Below are 19,808 nucleotides of genomic sequence, written 5' to 3' on the forward strand. Positions count from 1 at the left end.
ATATGTTCCAGAAACGCTTGATGTTCCAGGGGTTGCTAGATATTCAGTGGTGGTCAATTCACTTTTCTTTGTTTTCCAGAGTGGCTTTGACGCTTTCTAAAACCTGCTGCCTTCTAATAGCACTAAGAATAAATTAAAGAGCCTTGGTAATGCACATTTTCTTACAAATATAAAAAATTGCAAAAACGTCAAGGCAAACACTGAACTATCTCAAAAAGCCCTCGACTTTACTACTGCCTCTTGTTGCAGTCAACCAAAAGCAGCAAACAGGTAATGAAATCGTTAACGTAACAACACCCCGCAGCAAAGGGAAGCAGAATGTTGACCATGTGGCTCCCCCTAGTGACAGAATAAAAACAAGTGTTGGGTGTGTTGAAGGAGCTACAATACCTTTGACTTAGAGGATTAAACTCTGGCATCGGCACACATGATCAGCCTCTAAGCACTGGAGCTTACCTCTGGACTTAACATCACTAAATGCCTCCAAATGCGGCTGCTGCGTATTTATAGACAGCCAACGACGCAAGGTGCATATGGACAGCATTAACAAGACATGTGCAGAGGCAGGAAGAGAATTTAATGTGTTCCCTCCCCTGGCTGTAGGAGGACAAACACACCAACAATCAATATATTCTATATGTTTTTGTGTGTCTGTATATAACGTATACGTGCATTCGAGTGTGTGTGAATGTGTGTGTCAAAGAAAGAGTGAAAGAGAGAGAGAACAAAAGACAGAGTAGGAGATGGTAGAGAGAGAGAGTAGGAGATGGTAGAGAGAGAGAGAGAGATGGTAGAGAGAGAGTAAGAGATGGTAGAGAGTAAGAGATGGTAGAGAGAGAGTAAGAGATGGTAGTGAGAGAGAGTTGGTAGAGAGAGAGTAAGAGATGTCAGGTAGAGAGAGAGTAAGAGATGGTAGAGAGAGAGTAAGAGATGGTAGAGAGAGAGTAATAGATGGTAGAGAGAGAGTAAGAGATGGTAGAGAGTAGTAAGATGGTAGAGAGAGAGTAAGAGATGGTAGAGAGAAAGAGATGGTAGAGAGAGAGTAAGAGATGGTAGAGAGAGAGTGGTAGAGAGATGGTAGAGAGAGTAAGAGATGGTAGAGAGAGTAAGAGATGGTAGAGAGAAGAGATGGTAGAGAGATAAGAGATGGTAGAGAGAGTAAGAGAGAGAGAGAGAGTAAGAGATGGTAGAGAGAGAGTAAGAGATGGTAGAGAGAGAGTAAGAGATGGTAGAGAGAGAGTAAGAGATGGTAGAGAGAGAGTAAGAGATGGTAGAGAGTAAGAGATGGTAAGAGATGGTAAGAGATGGTAGAGAGAGTAAGAGATGGTAGAGAGAGAGTAAGAGATGGTAGAGATAGAGTAAGAGATGGTAGAGAGAGAGTAAGAGATGGTAGAGAGTGAGAGTAAGAGATGGTAGAGAGAGAGAGTAAGAGATGGTAGAGAGAGAGAGTAAGAGATGGCAGAGAGAGAGTAAGAGATGGTAGAGAGAGAGTAAGAGATGGTAGAGAGAGAGTAAGAGATGGTAGAGAGAGAGAGTAAGAGATGGTAGAGAGAGAGTAAGAGATGGTAGAGAGAGTAAGAGATGGTAGAGAGAGAGTAAGAGATGGTAGAGAGAGAGATGGTAAGAGATGGTAGAGAGAGAGTAAGAGATGGTAGAGAGAGGAGTAAGAGATGGTAGAGAGAGAGTAAGAGATGGTAGAGAGAGAGTAAGAGATGGTAGAGAGAGAGTAAGAGATGGTAGAGAGAGAGAGTAAGAGATGGTAGAGAGAGAGTAAGAGATGGTAGAGAGAGAGAGTAAGAGATGGTAGAGAGAGAGTAAGAGATGGTAAGAGAGAGTATGGTAGAGAGAGAGTAAGAGATGGTAGAGAGAGAGATGAGTAAGAGATGGTAGAGAGAGAGTAAGAGATGGTAGAGAGAGAGAGTAAGAGATGGTAGAGAGAGAGTAAGAGATGGTAGAGAGAGAGTAAGAGATGGTAGAGAGAGAGTAAGAGATGGTAGAGAGAGAGTAAGAGATGGTAGAGAGAGAGTAAGAGATGGTAGAGAGAGAGTAAGAGATGGTAGAGAGAGAGTAAGAGATGGTAGAGAGAGAGAGTAAGAGATGGTAGAGAGAGAGTAGAGATGGTAGAGATGGTAGAGATGGTAGAGATGAGAGTAAGAGATGGTAGAGAGATGGTGGTAGAGAGTAAGAGATGGTAGAGAGATGAGAGTAAGAGATGGTAGAGATGAGAGAGTAAGAGATGGTAGAGAGAGGGAGTAAGAGATGGTAGAGAGATGGTAGAGGGAGAGTAAGAGATGGTAGAGAGATGGTAGAGGGAGAGTAAGAGATGGTAGAGAGAGAGTAAGAGATGGTAGAGGGAGAGTAAGAGATGGTAGAGAGATGGTAGAGGGAGAGTAGGAGATGGTAGAAAGATGGAAGAGAGTAGCAGATGGTAGAAGGAATATAGTCTTGTAAGCCGGTCGGCCCTGAAAGTCAGTACTTTGTGTGTTTGTATTTCTATGCTAAACGACAACCTTGCCTTGTCAACCACAATCTGTTCAGTCAGTCAGCGTGATGATTACGACAATGTTAATTACAGTCAAATAATCCATCTCAACAGAAAATTTGCCCTTCAATTTGGATTTGAATAGTTCAGCTCCATCTCCAGCATGCTCATTTGTGACTCTGAAAGAAAGGAAGGCCGGTCCTCCCTTTATAAAGTTCTGTTTCAGACACTTCCTCTAACGTATGTCGTATCAACATGCTAAATACAAAGACCGAAAAAGTAGCCTGCAATTACAGATAGGACTATTTGGAGCTAGGTGTGTGTGTGTCCAGCACTGCCCTGTACAAACCTCTGTACCTGGACCAGTAAGGTTATATAACAACACGACCATAACCTTGCAGTGGGTGCTGGGTAGTATCTCAATAGGGAACTGATCTTTACAGCAGTACTGGGTCTCAGAAACACTCTGGACGGAACCTGTTGAAGAGCAGCGTTATCTTACATCTCCATGTTCAAAGTGCCTCCTTGCACTTTGTGGTTATAACATATACTAGATCCAGGTAGATATTTAGGTGAAACGTTTTGTAGTGAATCCTAAACAAATGTGATCTCCCAGAGGGTTCTGCTCAGGGTTTCTATAACGACAGGAAAACCATATGCAAATGTAGAACTACGTTGTTTGTCCTTTTACTTTGGGTAGTAGTCTACTAGTCTCACAGAGATATTAACCTTCCAATGTTAGGTTCTTATTTTTCAGAGTAAATAACCCACGGACACTAGAGAAGCTTTAACCAAGTTGAATTCTTCCCAAAGGTTCTGTACAGCTGTAATCAGACAACCCAACATTTGTCCCATCCAGATATTTATATCCCACTGAAGACACTCCCTCTCTCCAATCCTTACAGTATATGTCCAACAGGAAGAAGGTAACCAGATAAGAAACCCTGATTACTGACCTCACCTCTCATTTGCTGACCTCAACCCCTCCTTCACCTAATCCACAGATGTCCATCTGTCTTCCCTATATCAACACTTCGCTCTCCTCTCCTCCATCAAACACATTCCACAGAGAACCCTTAACTTTCTCCTTTGATTCTATGCTTCTTCTCTATCATTTATTTAATATCTCAATGTTCAAAATGTCGAATCCAACACCAATATACATATGGAATTGTTTGGTCTTTTTCAGGGAGTCAGATGTTGTTAATACTCTTAATGCATACACAGAATGATCCAGAAAATGGGACTGGAAAGAGAGGAAAAATGAGAAAAAAGTGCTGTATTTTTCACCAATATGGACTGGGTGGTGTTATTTTATTGTTTGTTTTACAGTATCGTTGTTACTTTTGTTCTTAGGTTGACAAGATAAGAGGGAAAAGTCCAATTAAAGGTGTAGCTTTCTCAGAGTGGAATCAAGATGACAGGGGCAGGCATCAACAGAGCTTTGGTGCTGGCAGCTACTGTATGTATGTACGTTAGCTGAATATCAGGTTCAGGCAGCCTATGCACCTATGCAAAATGCTCTTGAGTCTTGTCCAGACATAGCTTAACACTGTTAAACATCAGTGCTTCATAAATTCACTTTAAATGTTTTCTTTCTCAGTTTGGCTTTTTCCTCTTTTTATTTTTCTATGAATACCTGTTGAAATGTACATGTAGACCAGTCTTCTGCTGTCGATTTTCTATCCTGGATTTTGATTCAATGCACATATGTGTCCAAGAACATGTTGGAACATTCTTCCTCATTGTTGTGTAATCTGTCTGATGTTGACTGTGTGAATGTGTGGTTCTAGAATATGTCTGATGTTGACTGTGTGGTTCTAGAATCTGTCTGATGTTGACTGTGTGAATGTGTGGTTCTAGAATCTGTCTGATGTTGACTGTGAATGTGTGGTTCTAGAATCTGTCTGATGTTGACTGTGTGAATGTGTGGTTCTAGAATCTGTCTGATGTTGACTGTATGAATGTGGGTTCTAGAATCTGTCTGATGTTGACTGTGTGGTTCTAGAATCTGTCTGATGTTGACTGTGTGAATGTGTGGTTCTAGAATGTTGTCTGATGTTGACTGTGTGAATGTGTGGTTCTAGAATCTGTCTGATGTTGACTGTGTGTGAATGTGTGATGTTGAGAATCTGTCTGATGTTGACTGTGTGAATGTGTGGTTCTAGAATCTGTCTGATGTTGACTGTGTGAATGTGTGGTTCTAGAATCTGTCTGATGTTGACTGTGTGAATGTGTGGTTCTCTAGAATGTGTGGTTCTGTCTGATGTTGACTGTGTGAATGTGTGGTTCTAGAATCTGTCTGATGTTGACTGTGTGAATGTGGGATTCTAGAATCTGTCTGATGTTGACTGTGTGAATGTGTGGTTCTAGAATCTGTCTGATGTTGACTGTGTGAATGTGTGGTTCTAGAATCTGTCTGATGTTGACTGTGTGTGTGTGGTTCTAGAATCTGTCTGATGTTGACTGTGTGGTTCTAGAATCTGTCTGATGTTGACTGTGTGAATGTGTGGTTCTAGAATCTGTCTGATGTTGACTGTGTGAATGTGTGATTCTAGAATCTGTCTGATGTTGACTGTGTGAATGTGTGGTTCTAGAATCTGTCTGATGTTGACTGTGTGAATGTGTGATTCTAGAATCTGTCTGATGTTGACTGTGTGAATGTGTGATCTGTCTGATGTTGACTGTGTGAATGTGTGATTCTAGAATCTGTCTGATGTTGACTGTGTGAATGTGTGATTCTAGAATCTGTCTGATGTTGACTGTGTGAATGTGTGGTTCTAGAATCTGTCTGATGTTGACTGTGTGAATGTGTGGTTCTAGAATCTGTCTGATGTTGACTGTGTGAATGTGTGGTTCTAGAATCGGTCTGATGTTGACTGTGTGAATGTGTGGTTCTAGATCTGTCTGATGTTGACTGTGTGAATGTGTGGTTCTAGAATCTGTCTGATGTTGACTGTGTGAATGTGTGGTTCTAGAATCTGTCTGATGTTGACTGTGTGAATGTGTGGTTCTAGAATCTGTCTGATGTTGACTGTGTGAATGTGTGATTCTAGAATCTGTCTGATGTTGACTGTGGTTCTAGAATGTGTGATTCTAGAATCTGTCTGATGTTGACTGTGTGAATGTGTGATTCTAGAATCTGTCTGATGTTGACTGTGTGAATGTGTGATTCTAGAATCTGTCTGATGTTGACTGTGTGAATGTGTGGTTCTAGAATCTGTCTGATGTTGACTGTGTGAATGTGTGGTTCTAATGTGTGATTCTAGAATCTGTCTGATGTTGAATGTGTGATTCTAGAATCTGTCTGATGTTGACTGTGTGAATGTGTGGTTCTAGAATCTGTCTGATATTGACTAGTGAATGTGTGAATGTGTGGTTCTAGAATCTGTCTGATGTTGACTGTGTGAATGTGTGGTTCTAGAATCTGTCTGATGTTGACTGTGTGAATGTGTGGTTCTAGAATCTGTCTGATGTTGACTGTGTGAATGTGTGGTTCTAGAATCTGTCTGATGTTGACTGTGTGAATGTGTGAATGTGATGTTGATGTGTTCTAGAATCTGTCTGATGTTGACTGTGTGAATGTGTGGTTCTAGAATCTGTCTGATGTTGACTGTGTGAATGTGTGGTTCTAGAATCTGTCTGATGTTGACTGTGTGAATGTGTGGTTCTAGAATCTGTCTGATGTTGACTGTGTGAATGTGTGGTTCTAGAATCTGTCTGATGTTGACTGTGTGAATGTGTGGTTCTAGAATCTGTCTGATGTTGACTGTGTGAATGTGTGGTTCTAGAATCTGTCTGATGTTGACTGTGTGAATGTGTGGTTCTGACTGTGTGAATCTGTCTGATGTTGATGTTGACTGTGTGAATGTGTGGTTCTAGAATCTGTCTGATGTTGACTGTGTGAATGTGTGGTTCTAGAATCTGTCTGATGTTGACTGTGTGAATGTGTGGTTCTAGAATGTGTGTTGACTTCTAGAATCTGTCTGATGTTGACTGTGTGAATGTGTGATTCTAGAATCTGTCTGATGTTGACTGTGTGAATGTGTGGTTCTAGAATCTGTCTGATGTTGACTGTGTGAATGTGTGGTTCTAGAATCTGTCTGATGTTGACTGTGTGAATGTGTGGTTCTAGAATCTGTCTGATGTTGACTGTGTGAATGTGTGATTCTAGAATCTGTCTGATGTTGATGTGTGAATGTGTGATTCTAGAATCTGTCTGATGTTGACTGTGTGAATGTGTGGTTCTAGAATCTGTCTGATGTTGACTGTGTGAATTTGTGGTTCTAGAATCTGTCTGATGTTGACTGTGTGAATGTGTGGTTCTAGAATATGTCTGATGTTGACTGTGTGAATGTGTGGTTCTAGAATGTGTCTAATGTTGAATGTGTGTGAGTGAACTAAAGAAAGTATGAATTTAATTTGTCTGAAATGTAAAAATGTAATATTCTCTGTCAGACAAATGGACTAAAAGTGTGGTAAAGTGTTTTACTACTTCTTGTGTACATATAATTATGGAAACCAATAAATGTTGAAATGAAAAATGAAAAACGGATTGTTTCTTTCATGACGTATGGTCCCAGAGTACCAAAGCATGGTAGTAGTTGTTGTATTTAAACCCCAGTAGTTGTAGTTAGTTCATAGTTTAAAATGATCTGCAGTACACTTTATATGAACAGACGTGGAAATAGAAGGGAGAAACTACATTTGGTAACCATTTAGTGTAGCTGACTAATGAAGTGTTGTAATGGTTTAAAAATGCATCCATTATACTGCAGCAGTAGCTATGCACTGAGCATCATACAACTGTCTAACACTAGAAGAACACTGAGTGTTTAAAACGAATACATATGAAGTATAAAGTATATTATACTTACTATGACTCACATACCGGCATTCATCTGAACAATGCGTAATGCCACAGTCAGCAGGATTTTACACCCAGGGGAAATGTAGTGAAAAGCAGGGCTCGAAGTAGGTTGGTATTCAGTCTTTCTACTATACTTGACTTATTGTGGCTGTGTAGTACTTATGTGAGTCCCTGAGTGTATGTGTCACTATTAAACATCTAGAAAGACATTCATTTATATTCTGTATGGATTCTGTATTTTCTTTTACAGGATGATCAAAAACATGTACACAAATAAGATTTGTTGATAAAAAAATAGTGCAATATAAAAACAAAAATAACAACAACAATAACAACAATAACAACAACACCAACAATAACAACAACAATAATAACAACAACAACAACAACAACAACAATAACAATAACAATAACAACAACAACAACACTGGTCGGTGAGTGAGAATTAGAAATTCAGTATGACCTTGTTTTCTTTTTTTCTAACAATGGTTCTGACAGTGTTTGTAACTTTGCTAATATACATAATGTCAACAGAGATATAGAGACGTGTTCATCCACAGCCCTTCGGAACAGCTGTTTATCAGTCTGACTTATCTGGGCTACCAAAGGTCAAAGGGACAGTTCAAACTGTCCCACATACATTCTAGAATGTCTCCATTCACAGGCATAGAATCAGGAATCACTAGCTACAGATGGAGGGTCTTAATTTGATCACCCGGTTGTTGCAGCAAATTTCCTGCAAGGTAGGAAATGCAAACTTGTAGTTATTCAAAGTTTAAAAATAGTTCTAAAGTTTGTAATTTCCGCTTAAAAATGTCAGACTTGATTTGCCCTAACTACAAAAATGCATTACCAACCCCTACTAAAATGTCCAATAATTATAAACCACACAATCATTCACATTTCCAGTTGCTGCAGGACTATTTCCCTGCTGTGAGAAAACTTTCCATGACATAGACTGACCAGGTGAATCCAGGTGAAAGCCATGATCCCTTATTGATGTCACTTGTTAAATTCACGTCAATCAGTGTAGAAGAAGGGGAGGAGACTGGATTGTGCTTTGAGAGAATTGAGACATGGATTGTGTATGTGAGCCATTCAGAGGGTGAATGGGCAAGACAAAATATTTGAGTGCCTTTGAACAGGGTAGGTGCCAGGTGCACCCGTTTGTGTCAAGAACTACAATGCTGCTGGGTTTTTCACACTCAACAGTTTCCTGTGTGTGTCAAGAATGGGGGGGTCCACCCACTATGCCACCCACTATGCCACCCACTATGCCACCCACTATGCCACCATTGACTAGAATGGGGAGACCCGTTCCATTCTATTTCTAAAGTGTCAGTTGTTGTTATTTTGTCCCCGTTCTGCATCTCCTTGGCCCGTCTCAGTCCAGCGGCTCTTTCTCAGGGAGGTCCTCCAGAAGTATGACAGTGTACTCTCCAGCATGGATGTTTTCCCTTGGTCTCTCTTTAGACAGAAACCTCTCCATTTCCCGCTCCGCCTTCTCATCTCCTGAGCTCGCGTTGGCCACCTTCTTCTCAGAAGCCTGGGCCGGTGCATTCCACCTGCAAGATGATTTGACATGGTTTAATTCCATGGTTTGTAACTAAGTGACAACATATTTCAATCTCATGAACATATTTTCCTGGATGGGTTTGAAAGTGGTGGATTTTACCTGTCTCTGGTACCTATGGCGACACAGATTACGACCAAGACCGCCACGCCCGCGACGAAGGCAACGATGATCAACCAACCTGGAGGAGGAGGAGAAGAAGACGAAGCAGACAGTGAGGGGAAGTGACCGTGTCTACTGGATCCTCTAGTACGTTCACAAAACATTGTCTTCAAATTTAAACTGCACACAGGAGCAGAACGTTCCCTGGTGTATCAGTAGCATAGTTAGCTGGGCGTGTATGATTCAGGAACTGACCCGATGTATATGAATCATGTTGTCTGGATGGGGTTGGTTTTACAGCAGCTGCATCATGAAGAACTGTGGAAATAGAGATAGATTAACTACAATTTACACTCAAAGAGATGTGTTCAATACTAACAAAAAGTTCTGATCTCATTACAGCAGGCATATAGACCTGCCAGAGAGCTGACTATTACTGGACATGCCCTAGGCCACTCTGCAGATGACAATGGACATGCCCTATTAACAGATACAATGGACATGCCCTAGGCCACTCTGCTAACAGATACAATGGACATGCCCTAGGCCACTCTGCTAACAGATACAATGGACATCTGCCCACTAACAGATACAATGGACATGCCCTAGCCCACTCTGCTATACAATGGACATGCCCTACCACACTCTGCTAACAGATACAATGGACATGCCCTAGGCCACTCTGCTAACAGATACAATGGACATGCCCTATCCCACTCTGCTAACAGATACAATGGACATGCCCTAGCCCACTCTGCTAACAGATACAATGGACATGCCCTAGGCCACTCTGCTAACAGATACAATGGACATGCCCTATCCCACTCTGCTAACAGATACAATGGACATGCCCTAGATACAATGGACCACTCTGCTAACAGATACAATGGACATGCCCTATCCCACTCTGCTAACAGATACAATGGACATGCCCTATCCCACTCTGCTAACAGATACAATGGACATGCCCTAACAGATACCATGCCCTACTCTGCTAACAGATACAATGGACATGCCCTATCAATGGACATGCACTCTGCTAACAGATACAATGGACATGCCCTAGCCCACTCTGCTAACAGATACAATGGACATGCCCTAGGCCACTCTGCTAACAGATACAATGGACATGCCCTATCCCACTCTGCTAACAGATACAATGGACATGCCCTATCCCACTCTGCTAACAGATACAATGGACATGCCCCTATCCCACTCTGCTAACAGATACAATGGACATGCTAACCAATGGACATGCCCTATCCCACTCTGCTAACAGATACAATGGACATGTCCTATCCCCATGTCCTATCCACTGCTAACAGATCTGCTAACAGATACAATGGGACATGCTAACAGATCCTATCCCACTCTGCTAACAGATACAATGGGACATGCCCTATCCCACTCTGCTAACAGATACAATGGACATGCCCTACCATGCTAACAAACAGATACAATGGACATGCCCTATCCCAGATACAATCTGCTAACAGATACAATGGACATGCCTATCCCACTCTGCTAACAGATACAATGGGACATGTCCTATCCCACTCTGCTAACAGATACAATGGACATGCCCTAGCCCACTCTGCTAACAGATGCAATGGACATGCCCTATCCCACTCTGCTAACAGATACAATGGACATGTCCTATCCCACTCTGCTAACAGATACCATGGACATGCCCTAGCCCACTCTGCTAACAGATACAATAGACATGCCCTATCCCACTCTGCTAACAGATACAATGGACATGCCCTATCCCACTCTGCTAACAGATACAATGGACATGCCCTATCCCACTCTGCAGATAACAGATACAATGGACATGCCCTATCCCACTCTGCTAACAGATACAATGGACATGACATGCCCAATATCCCACTCTGCTAACAGATACAATGGGACATGTCCTATCCCACTCTGCTAACAGATACAATGGACATGCCCTATCCCACTCCCCCTAGGCCACTCTGCTAACAGATACAATGGACATGCCCTCTGCTAACAGATACAATGGACATGCCCTAGGCCACTCTGCTAACAGATACAATGGACATGCCCACTCTGCTAGATACAATGGACATGCCCTATCCCACTCTGCTAACAGATACAATGGACATGCCCTATCCCACTCTGCTAACAGATACAATGGACATGCCCTATCCCACTCTGCTAACAGATACAATGGACATGCCCTAACAGATACAATGGACCACTCTGCTAACAGATACAATGGACATGCCCTATCCCACTCTGCTAACAGATACAATGGACATGCCCTATCCCACTCTGCTAACAGATACAATGGACATGCCCTATCCCACTCTGCTAACAGATACAATGGACATGCCCTATCCCACTCTGCTAACAGATACAATGGACATGCCCTATCCCACTCTGCTAACAGATACAATGGACATGCCCTACATCTGCTAACAGATACAATGGACATGCCCTATCCCACTCTGCTAACAGATACAATGGACATGCCCTATCCCACTCTGCTAACAGATACAATGGACATGCCCTATCCCACTCTGCTAACAGATACAATGGACATGTCCTATCCCACTCTGCTAACAGATACAATGCAATGGACATCCTATCCCACTCTGCTAACAGGGACATGCCCTATCCCACTCTGCTAACAGATACAATGGACATGTCCTATCCCACTCTGCTAACAGATACAATGGGACATGTCCTATCCCAACAGATCTGGACATGTCCTATCCCACTCTGCTAACAGATACAATGGACATGCCCTAGGCCACTCTGCTAACAGATACAATGGACATGCCCTATCCCACTCTGCTAACAGATACAATGGACATGCCCTATCCCACTCTGCTAACAGATACAATGGACATGCCCTATCCCACATGCCCTAGGCCACTCTGCTAACAGATACAATGGACATGCCCTACATGCCAGATACAATGGACATGCCCACCCACTCTGCTAACAGATACAATGGACATGCCCTATCACTGATACAATGGACATGCCCTATCCCACTCTGCTAACAGATACAATGGACATGCCCTATCCCATCTGCTAACAGATACAATGGGACATGTCCCATCCCACTCTGCTAACAGATACAATGGGACATGCTCAGATACAATGGACATCCCACTCTGCTAACAGATACAATGGGACATCTGCTAACAGATACAATGGACATGTCCACTCTGCTAACAGATACAATGGACATGTCCTATCCCACTCTGCTAACAGATACAATGGGACATGTCCTATCCCACTCTGCTAACAGATACAATGGGACATGTCCTATCCCACTCTGCTAACAGATACAATGGGACATGTCCTATCCCACTCTGCTAACAGATACAATGGACATGCCCTATCCCACTCTGCTATCAGATACAATGGGACATGTCCTATCCCACTCTGCTAACAGATACAATGGGACATGTCCTATCCCCCTCTGCTAACAGATACAATGGGACATGTTCTATCCCACTCTGCTAACAGATACAATGGGACATGTCTTATCCCACTCTGCTAACAGATATCCCACTCTGCTAACAGATACAATGGGACATGTCCTATCCCACTCTGCTATCAGATACAATGGGACATGTCCTATCCCACTCTGCTAACAGATACAATGGGACATGTCCTATCCCCCTCTGCTAACAGATACAATGGGACATGTTCTATCCCACTCTGCTAACAGATACAATGGGATGTATTCAGACTGGACAACCCAAAGCTTCCTTTGACATCAATGAATGATTTACGCAGAAGTATGAGTAAAGTACAAGGATCTCAATGCTGAATGCCACCCATTATGAACACAAGAACTTTGAAGGGACATAATATTAGTACACTTCTCCTGGATAAACAGTACTGTACCTGTAGAGGTATCCACTGCCGGTTCCTCCCTTGGTAGAGCAAACCTATTGCTGCCTTGAATTCTTGTCTTTGTTTCAATGAATGGCTTATCGACTAGGGAGTTGTATGTTTGGTCCTCCTCGCCAGCAGGGGCTGCTACTGTGGTGCTACTCTGAGGCAGGAATCCCGACCCTGACCCTTCGATGTCTGAATTCATCCTGACTGTTGTAGGTGCGGCAGAACTGGTGGTTGAGGTGAAGGCCAGCTCTGTGTTCATCTTTGCAGCCCCGCCTTCCTCCAAGCCTGTCATACTGGTTAGGTTAGAACGAGGTGTATGGCTGCTCCCCGAACTTTGGCTCGGTCTGGAGGTGGTACTAAAGCTTGGATCAAGGCTGAGAGGTAACAGGTCTTCTTCTTCAAACTCTGAGATGGGACTATGGCTGGGGCTGGGATCCGGTACACGACTAGGGCTGGCGACAAACTTTGGTCTGAATATATCGTCCACCAACTCCTCTAGCTCTGTTGTGGTGCTAGCATCATGAGTTGGATAAGGACTGGTGCTGGGGTTAGCGTCATGAGTTGGATAAGGACTGGGGCTGGTGCTGGGGTTGGGGTTGGCGTCAAGGATTGCGTTAACATCTTCCAAATCCATCGGAAAATCAGTGGTGGGTTTAAACTCTACTGTGGGGACAACCTCTGCTGTGGGGATAAAATCTGCTGTGGGTACAAACTCTGCTGTGGGGACAAACTCTGCTGTGGGGACAAACTCTGCTGTGGGGACAAACTCTACTGTGGGGACAAACTCTGCTGTGGGGACAAACTCTGCTGTGGGGACAACCTCTACTGTGGGGACAACCTCTGCTGTGGGGACAAACTCTACTGTGGGGACAACCTCTACTGTGGGGACAACCTCTGCTGTGGGGACAACCTCTGCTGTGGGGACAACCTCTGCTGTGGGGACAACCTCTGCTGTGGGGACAAACTCTGCTGTGGGGACAAACTCTGCTGTGGGGACAAACTCTACTGTGGGGCTTTCGGTATCCAGGATCATTTCATCTTCCTCTGGTGAATCAGGTCTATCACTTGGACTGGAATCATAGTTGTACTTTTCATAATTGTCCTCTGTGTCGCTTTGACTGGGGCGAGGAGTTGGACTGGGGCGAGGAGTTGGACTGGGGCGGAGGTTAAAGCTAGGTTTAAGGTTGGCGTCAAACAGCTCCCCTTCATCGTCTTGTCCTGAAGTGGGGTGTTTCATACTGCCCTCTGTAGTGCTGCCCTCTGTCTCATCTGTGCTACCCTCCTCTGGGTCAAAGGTGGGCAGCTGGTCTTCCGGGTCAGATGTCACAGGGTCAGGGGTCACCATATGATCTAGTTCCACTGTTTCATCACTGCTGGATGTTCCATTGGTGGCATCCAGGGGACCCACTACAAGCTTCTCGAAGATCTTGAAAGTTTCCCCAAGAAAATCCCTAGAAGCCAGAAGTTCTGTCGAGGCTGTGACAAAGAGAAGAAAAGACCTCAGTTCAATGATTACCTACTAACATCATGTCCTGACCTTTACAGTAGAGGAAAATGACTGAGCTTTGAAGTCTTTGCATGACAAAGGAAGGCCTGGGAGTATCGTTGCCTCTCAGGCTCCTCCCTGGAGTACCTGTGTGAACCTGTCGTGTTCTGACTAACCATACAGGAAACATGATTATTAACTGGGATGACTAATCATCTGCCTTTGTGTTTGACAGAGGCAGTTTCACCAAATCATTTGGTTTTATTCAACCGCAAAATCAACACACCCAAGCCTTTAAATAAACAATGTCTTGGCTTGTCTCTTTTCCCTGTTCGGTTGCCATAATTAGTCAACAGTGCTACTTCAAAAGAGTTTAGGATAGGCTTTGAAGAGGTGCCAAAATGTTATGCCCCAACAGAGGTTTTCACGTGAATAAGGTGTGCATATATCTTATTCCTGCAAGAGGGCGTGCTATGGAGCTAACCAGGGGTGCACTCTTAGCAGTGAAGATGCCTGGAAGAACCTTTTGGGTTGCCACACCGGCAGGACCTTTCCAGTTCAAAAAGGTTATTAGAACCCGACCGGAACCTTTTTGTGATGGGAGGGGTTCCATTTTGAACCTTTTTAATAATATATTGTAGAGGTGGCAGCCAATGAGGAGACTGGAGGCGTGGATTATTGGAAGTGTGGCTTTCAGATCATTTTGGGGGGGCTCCCATTATAGTAAATGTCATTCCTATTCACCATGTTCAGCTTGGACACTGCACATTTCAATGTTCCTTCAATATTTATGCATATTGCATATTCTAATATAATATGAATAATATAAACATTGCTGATTAAATATAATAATAAAGTAGTAACTATTCCAACTTTGCAATTTTCATAGGCTCTTGACTGAGGAAGTCATTCACCTCTGTAAGCTTCCTTGAATAACAGAACAGATGAACAGGAAGGACATTTACTCAAACCAGTGACCCAACAAGATATATCTTAAAGCCACACCCCTAATAAGCTCCGCCTCCACTCCAGGGTTCCTACTGGAACCTGTTGCTACATTGAAACGTTAAAGGTTCCACCAAGAACCCCTCAACTAAACAAAGGTGCAAATATGAGCCATTGACTAGCAATGGTTCCTTGAGAAACTCAGGGGATCCTTGAGGATCTCCTGGGTTCCTCAAGTCACCACTAATTCTAAGTGTGTACTGTGGCGAGAGGGGGTACTAGGGAGCTGACCAGGGGTACTGTTACCAATCCCAAACGTATCTCTGACCCCTTTCCTTAGGTATTTGTTGAATCCTCCAAAGAAGCTTAACTGTTTCATGGAATGTTGACTGTCATTAAATACTGTTTTCAAACAAAAGGAGAAGTAACTGCTCTTATCTTTGACATTGTTCTTAAAATGTGACACCAAATACATTATCCAGTATGAGGTTTCTCCCTGTCCAATAACAGTTTTACCTGTATGAGGTTTCTCCCTGTCCAATAACAGTTTTACCTGTATGAGGTTTCTCCCTTCTCACCCAAGCTTGTATGAAACTCACCAAAGCACTTTGGTTTCACAGAAATTCAGGATATACACATTAATGCACCTGTTGGAACAGCTCAGCAATTGCTACAAAGACTGCTGTGTGTTTGTCTACGTGGGGAGGGGGAAGGAGGAGGGAAGGGGGACTTAGGCACTAAACATGTAAAGAATAGGTCCCCCAGATTTCACTGAGCTAGAGTACAGGTAGGTTTGAAACACAATGAGGCTCTCCAGTGAAGTAGAAAAGTGCAGACTCATCAGACGAGGATAGGATTACTTGAATTCCATAAGCCTGTGTTCAGATACAACAGGAGGTCTTAGACAGTGACCCATTTTACTTGGCTGCACAATCAATGGCCAGCTGAGGATGCTTTAATAACACAGATTAATACACAATCAATGGCCAGCTTGTGATGCTTTAATAACCCTGATTAATACACAATCAATGGCCAGCTGAGGATGCTTTAATAACTCAGATTAATACACAACCAATGGCCAGCTGAGGATGCCTTAATAACTCAGATTAATACACAACCAATGGCCAGCTGAGGATGCTTTAATAACTCAGATTAATACACAACCAATGGCCAGCTGAGGATGCTTTAATAACTCAGATTAATACACAACCAATGGCCAGCTGAGGATGTTTTGCTCCCAAACATTTTAAAATTATTTTGTTTTATACTAACACAATGACTCAGAGAAATACATTTTGTTCAAGAAAGTTAAAAAAAGATTTACTGTACTGAATTAAATTGGACTGTACTGTACTGTGGTGAATTAAACTCCATTGGACTGTACTGTACTGTACTGAATTAAACTCCATTGTACTGTACTGTACTGAATTAAACTCCATTGGACTGTACTGTACTGTACTCTGCTGAATTAAACTCCATTGGACTGAACTGTACTGTGCTGAATTAAACTCCACTGTACTGTACTGAATTAAACTCCATTGTACTGTACTATACTGTGCTGAATTAAACTCCATTGTACTGTACTGTACTGAATTAAACTCCACTGTACTGTACTGAATTAAACTCCATTGTACTGTACTATACTGTACTGAATTAAACTCCATTGGACTGTACTGTACTGTTCTGAATTAAACTCCATTGTGAATTAAACTCCATTGGACTGTACTGAATTAAACTCCATTGGACTGTACTGAACTAAACTCCATTGTACTGTACTGTAAACTGGACTGTACTGAATTAAACTCCATTGTACTGTACTCCATTGTACTGTACTGAATTAAACTCCATTGGACTGTACTGTACTGTTAAACTCCATTGGACTGTACTGAATTAAACTCCATTGGACTGTACTGTACTGTGCTGAATTAAACTCCATTGTACTGTACTGAATTAAACTCCATTGGACTGTACTGAACTAAACTCCATTGGACTGTACTGTACTGAATTAAACTCCATTGGACTGTACTGTACTGAATTAAACTCCACTGTACTGTACTGAATTAAACTCCATTGGACTGTACTGAATTAAACTCCATTGGACTGTACTGTACTGTTCTGAATTAAACTCCATTGGACTGTACTGTACTGTACTGAATTAAACTCAATTGACTGTACTGTAAATTAAACTCCATTGGACTGTACTGTACTGTTCTGAATTAAACTCCATTGGACTGTACTGTTCTGAATTAAACTCCATTGGACTGTACTGTTCTGAATTAAACTCCATTGGACTGTACCATGCTGTCCAAACTTGTGAAACATAGATGTCTTTTCAATGTCTGGAAAATAAGGCTTCTAGGTGTCTTTTCAACGTCATTTAGCTTACTGGGTATGTTGTTACAATGGGGATGGTTGTCAGGCTGTGACAAGCAACCCCAACAATAATATCTGATCTTGTTTAATGTGAACACAATTTCTCATGCATTTTTACTTTTGGATGGCCCTGGGAATTGAACCCACAACCCTGGCTTTGCAAGCACCATACACTACCAACTGAGCCGAAGAGCAGGGTTTCACTAATTTGTTTCCTGGGACAGTAATAAATTGTTACTCACCAGGAACCGGGTCGGACTGAACAGGTGCCAGAAGTCCGAAAATAACCCCAAGCAGTAGAGTCCACATCCTGAGATCAGAGATAGGCATCGAGGGAGAGATGAGAGAATGTGTACTGCTGTGCTCTGTGGTTCTGTTCCCAGGAAGGCTGGCTTGTTTTCCTAGGAGTGTCTGTGGGATGACTGAACTGGTTTGAAGGGTGAAGCTCAACTTTTTTATACTGAGATGCGAGTCACATCAGTGCATCATCGATAGCTAGTGACAGTCGATTGGTTGGCGGAGGTGGGCTAGAACACAGAACACACCCTCTCTTTCAAAAACTCTCCCTCTCTGGCTTTCTCCCTCTATCTCTTTCTTACACACACACACACACACACACACACACACACACACACACACACACACACACACACACACACACACACACACACACACACACACACACACACACACACACACTCTCTCTCTCTCTCTCTCTCTATCCATATATCTCTTTCTCACAATACCAATAGGTCACTTTTTTTCTTTTTTTATCCAACCATATTAATCATGACCAAATATTTAGGAACAGATTGTTATTTCATGGAGTCTGTGAAGGATGAAACCACATGGAAAAGATGGTAAGCAAGTTAGATTAAAAAAAAATGATTTTCACCAAGTCAAATGAATGTATTAATACGTTTCATGATGCTCGTATCTAAACCAAAGTAGATAGTTTTAAGATTGTTTTACAGATCTTAATTTGATCAATCTGTTTCAGGAGAACTTTCCTGCAATGAAAGGACATTTAAAAAGTGGAGTGTATTTGAGGTTTAAAAGGGCTTCTGAAGTTTGTCATTTAAACTTTTACATTTCAGACTTGATTTCCCCGTATAAAACATGTATCAACAGCTGCAAAAATGTCCATTAATTATAATCACTTTTTCTGTTGCTGCAAGATTATTTTCCTGCTGTAGAAAACTGGCTCAAATATGAGGTCCTAAACCTAGCAGGAAAGTGCATCCTTGTAGCTGTGTGGATTAACACAGCTTTATGTTTGTCTATATGTTTGCTTCGGGGTAAGTTGAGCCAATAGCCACCACAACCCATACAAATGATGATTATATTTTGTTGATTACATTTGGTCAGTTTTATGCATAATATGCATAGTGTTTTTGCGATATGTCATGTATATGAACTCACGATAGTGCATTTGTCATCAAAACAACATCCCTGTCCCAGACAACTGGTCAACAAATGGAAGGGTAAGTGATATTGAACAGAGATATTCTATATCTTGAATGTATGCATAAATTTAAGATATACAATATACCACAACTCCATTCCATGAATGAAACTTTGACCTACCAGCACCATCACCCCCAATGTCACAATCATTTTCAGGACACCATTACTCTTACCCCAAGGCAGCTCAACTTACTCTGTCCCTATGCTCAACCTACCCCATACCCGCTGTTATGCCAATAGACCAAGCTATATTTTCAAAACTGTTATGTTTACATAAATGATGATTATTTCCAGGGATATATCCTATATCCTAAAATATATGTACTGTAGATATCTTTGTTAGAAATAATGTAATATTTCACTTGACGTAGTGATGTTGAATGTACAACATGGCTCAACATGCCCCATTCTTCTCTATAGTCATTGAGCTGCAGTACCTGATGGGAATAGAGGGTCTTTGGTGGCCATCAGGAAGTCAGGATAACTCAGTAGAGGATCTTTGGTGGCCCAGTCAGGACCAACAGGAAGTCAGGATAACTCAGTAGAGGATCTTTGGTGGCCCAGTCAGGACCAACAGGAAGTCAGGATAACTCAGTAGAGGATCTTTGGTGGCCCAGTCAGG

General features: G+C 42.4%; 1 protein-coding gene across 1 annotated transcript; it reads right to left on the reverse strand.

Annotated features, from left to right (window-relative positions):
* Positions 1-7,561: 7,561 nt before the first annotated feature.
* On the reverse strand, positions 7,562-18,208 carry LOC135555264 (cell surface glycoprotein 1-like). Its single transcript, XM_064987578.1, has 5 exons — positions 17,962-18,208; positions 12,919-14,391; positions 9,283-9,345; positions 9,028-9,106; positions 7,562-8,917 (listed from the first exon to the last, which is right to left on the reverse strand). The coding sequence occupies exons 1-5, from the start codon at positions 18,047-18,049 to the stop codon at positions 8,737-8,739; spliced, it is 1,884 nt and encodes a 627-aa protein (XP_064843650.1). The 5' UTR covers positions 18,050-18,208; the 3' UTR covers positions 7,562-8,736.
* Positions 18,209-19,808: the final 1,600 nt, after the last annotated feature.

The sequence above is a fragment of the Oncorhynchus masou genome, chromosome 2, assembly GCF_036934945.1.
Source record: "Oncorhynchus masou masou isolate Uvic2021 chromosome 2, UVic_Omas_1.1, whole genome shotgun sequence".
In the NCBI taxonomy this organism is placed as follows: Eukaryota; Metazoa; Chordata; class Actinopteri; order Salmoniformes; family Salmonidae; genus Oncorhynchus; species Oncorhynchus masou.

Excerpts from the sequence above, each read along its gene's own strand:
- LOC135555264 (XM_064987578.1), bottom strand. The coding sequence starts at position 18,049 with ATGCCTATCTCTGATCTCAGGATGTGGACTCTACTGCTTGGGGTTATT. Across the intron at positions 14,392-17,961 it reads TCAGTCCGACCCGGTTCCTG|CCTCGACAGAACTTCTGGCT; the intron begins GTGAGTAACAAT and ends TCTTTGTCACAG. Across the intron at positions 8,918-9,027 it reads GCCATAGGTACCAGAGACAG|GTGGAATGCACCGGCCCAGG; the intron begins GTAAAATCCACC and ends ATCATCTTGCAG.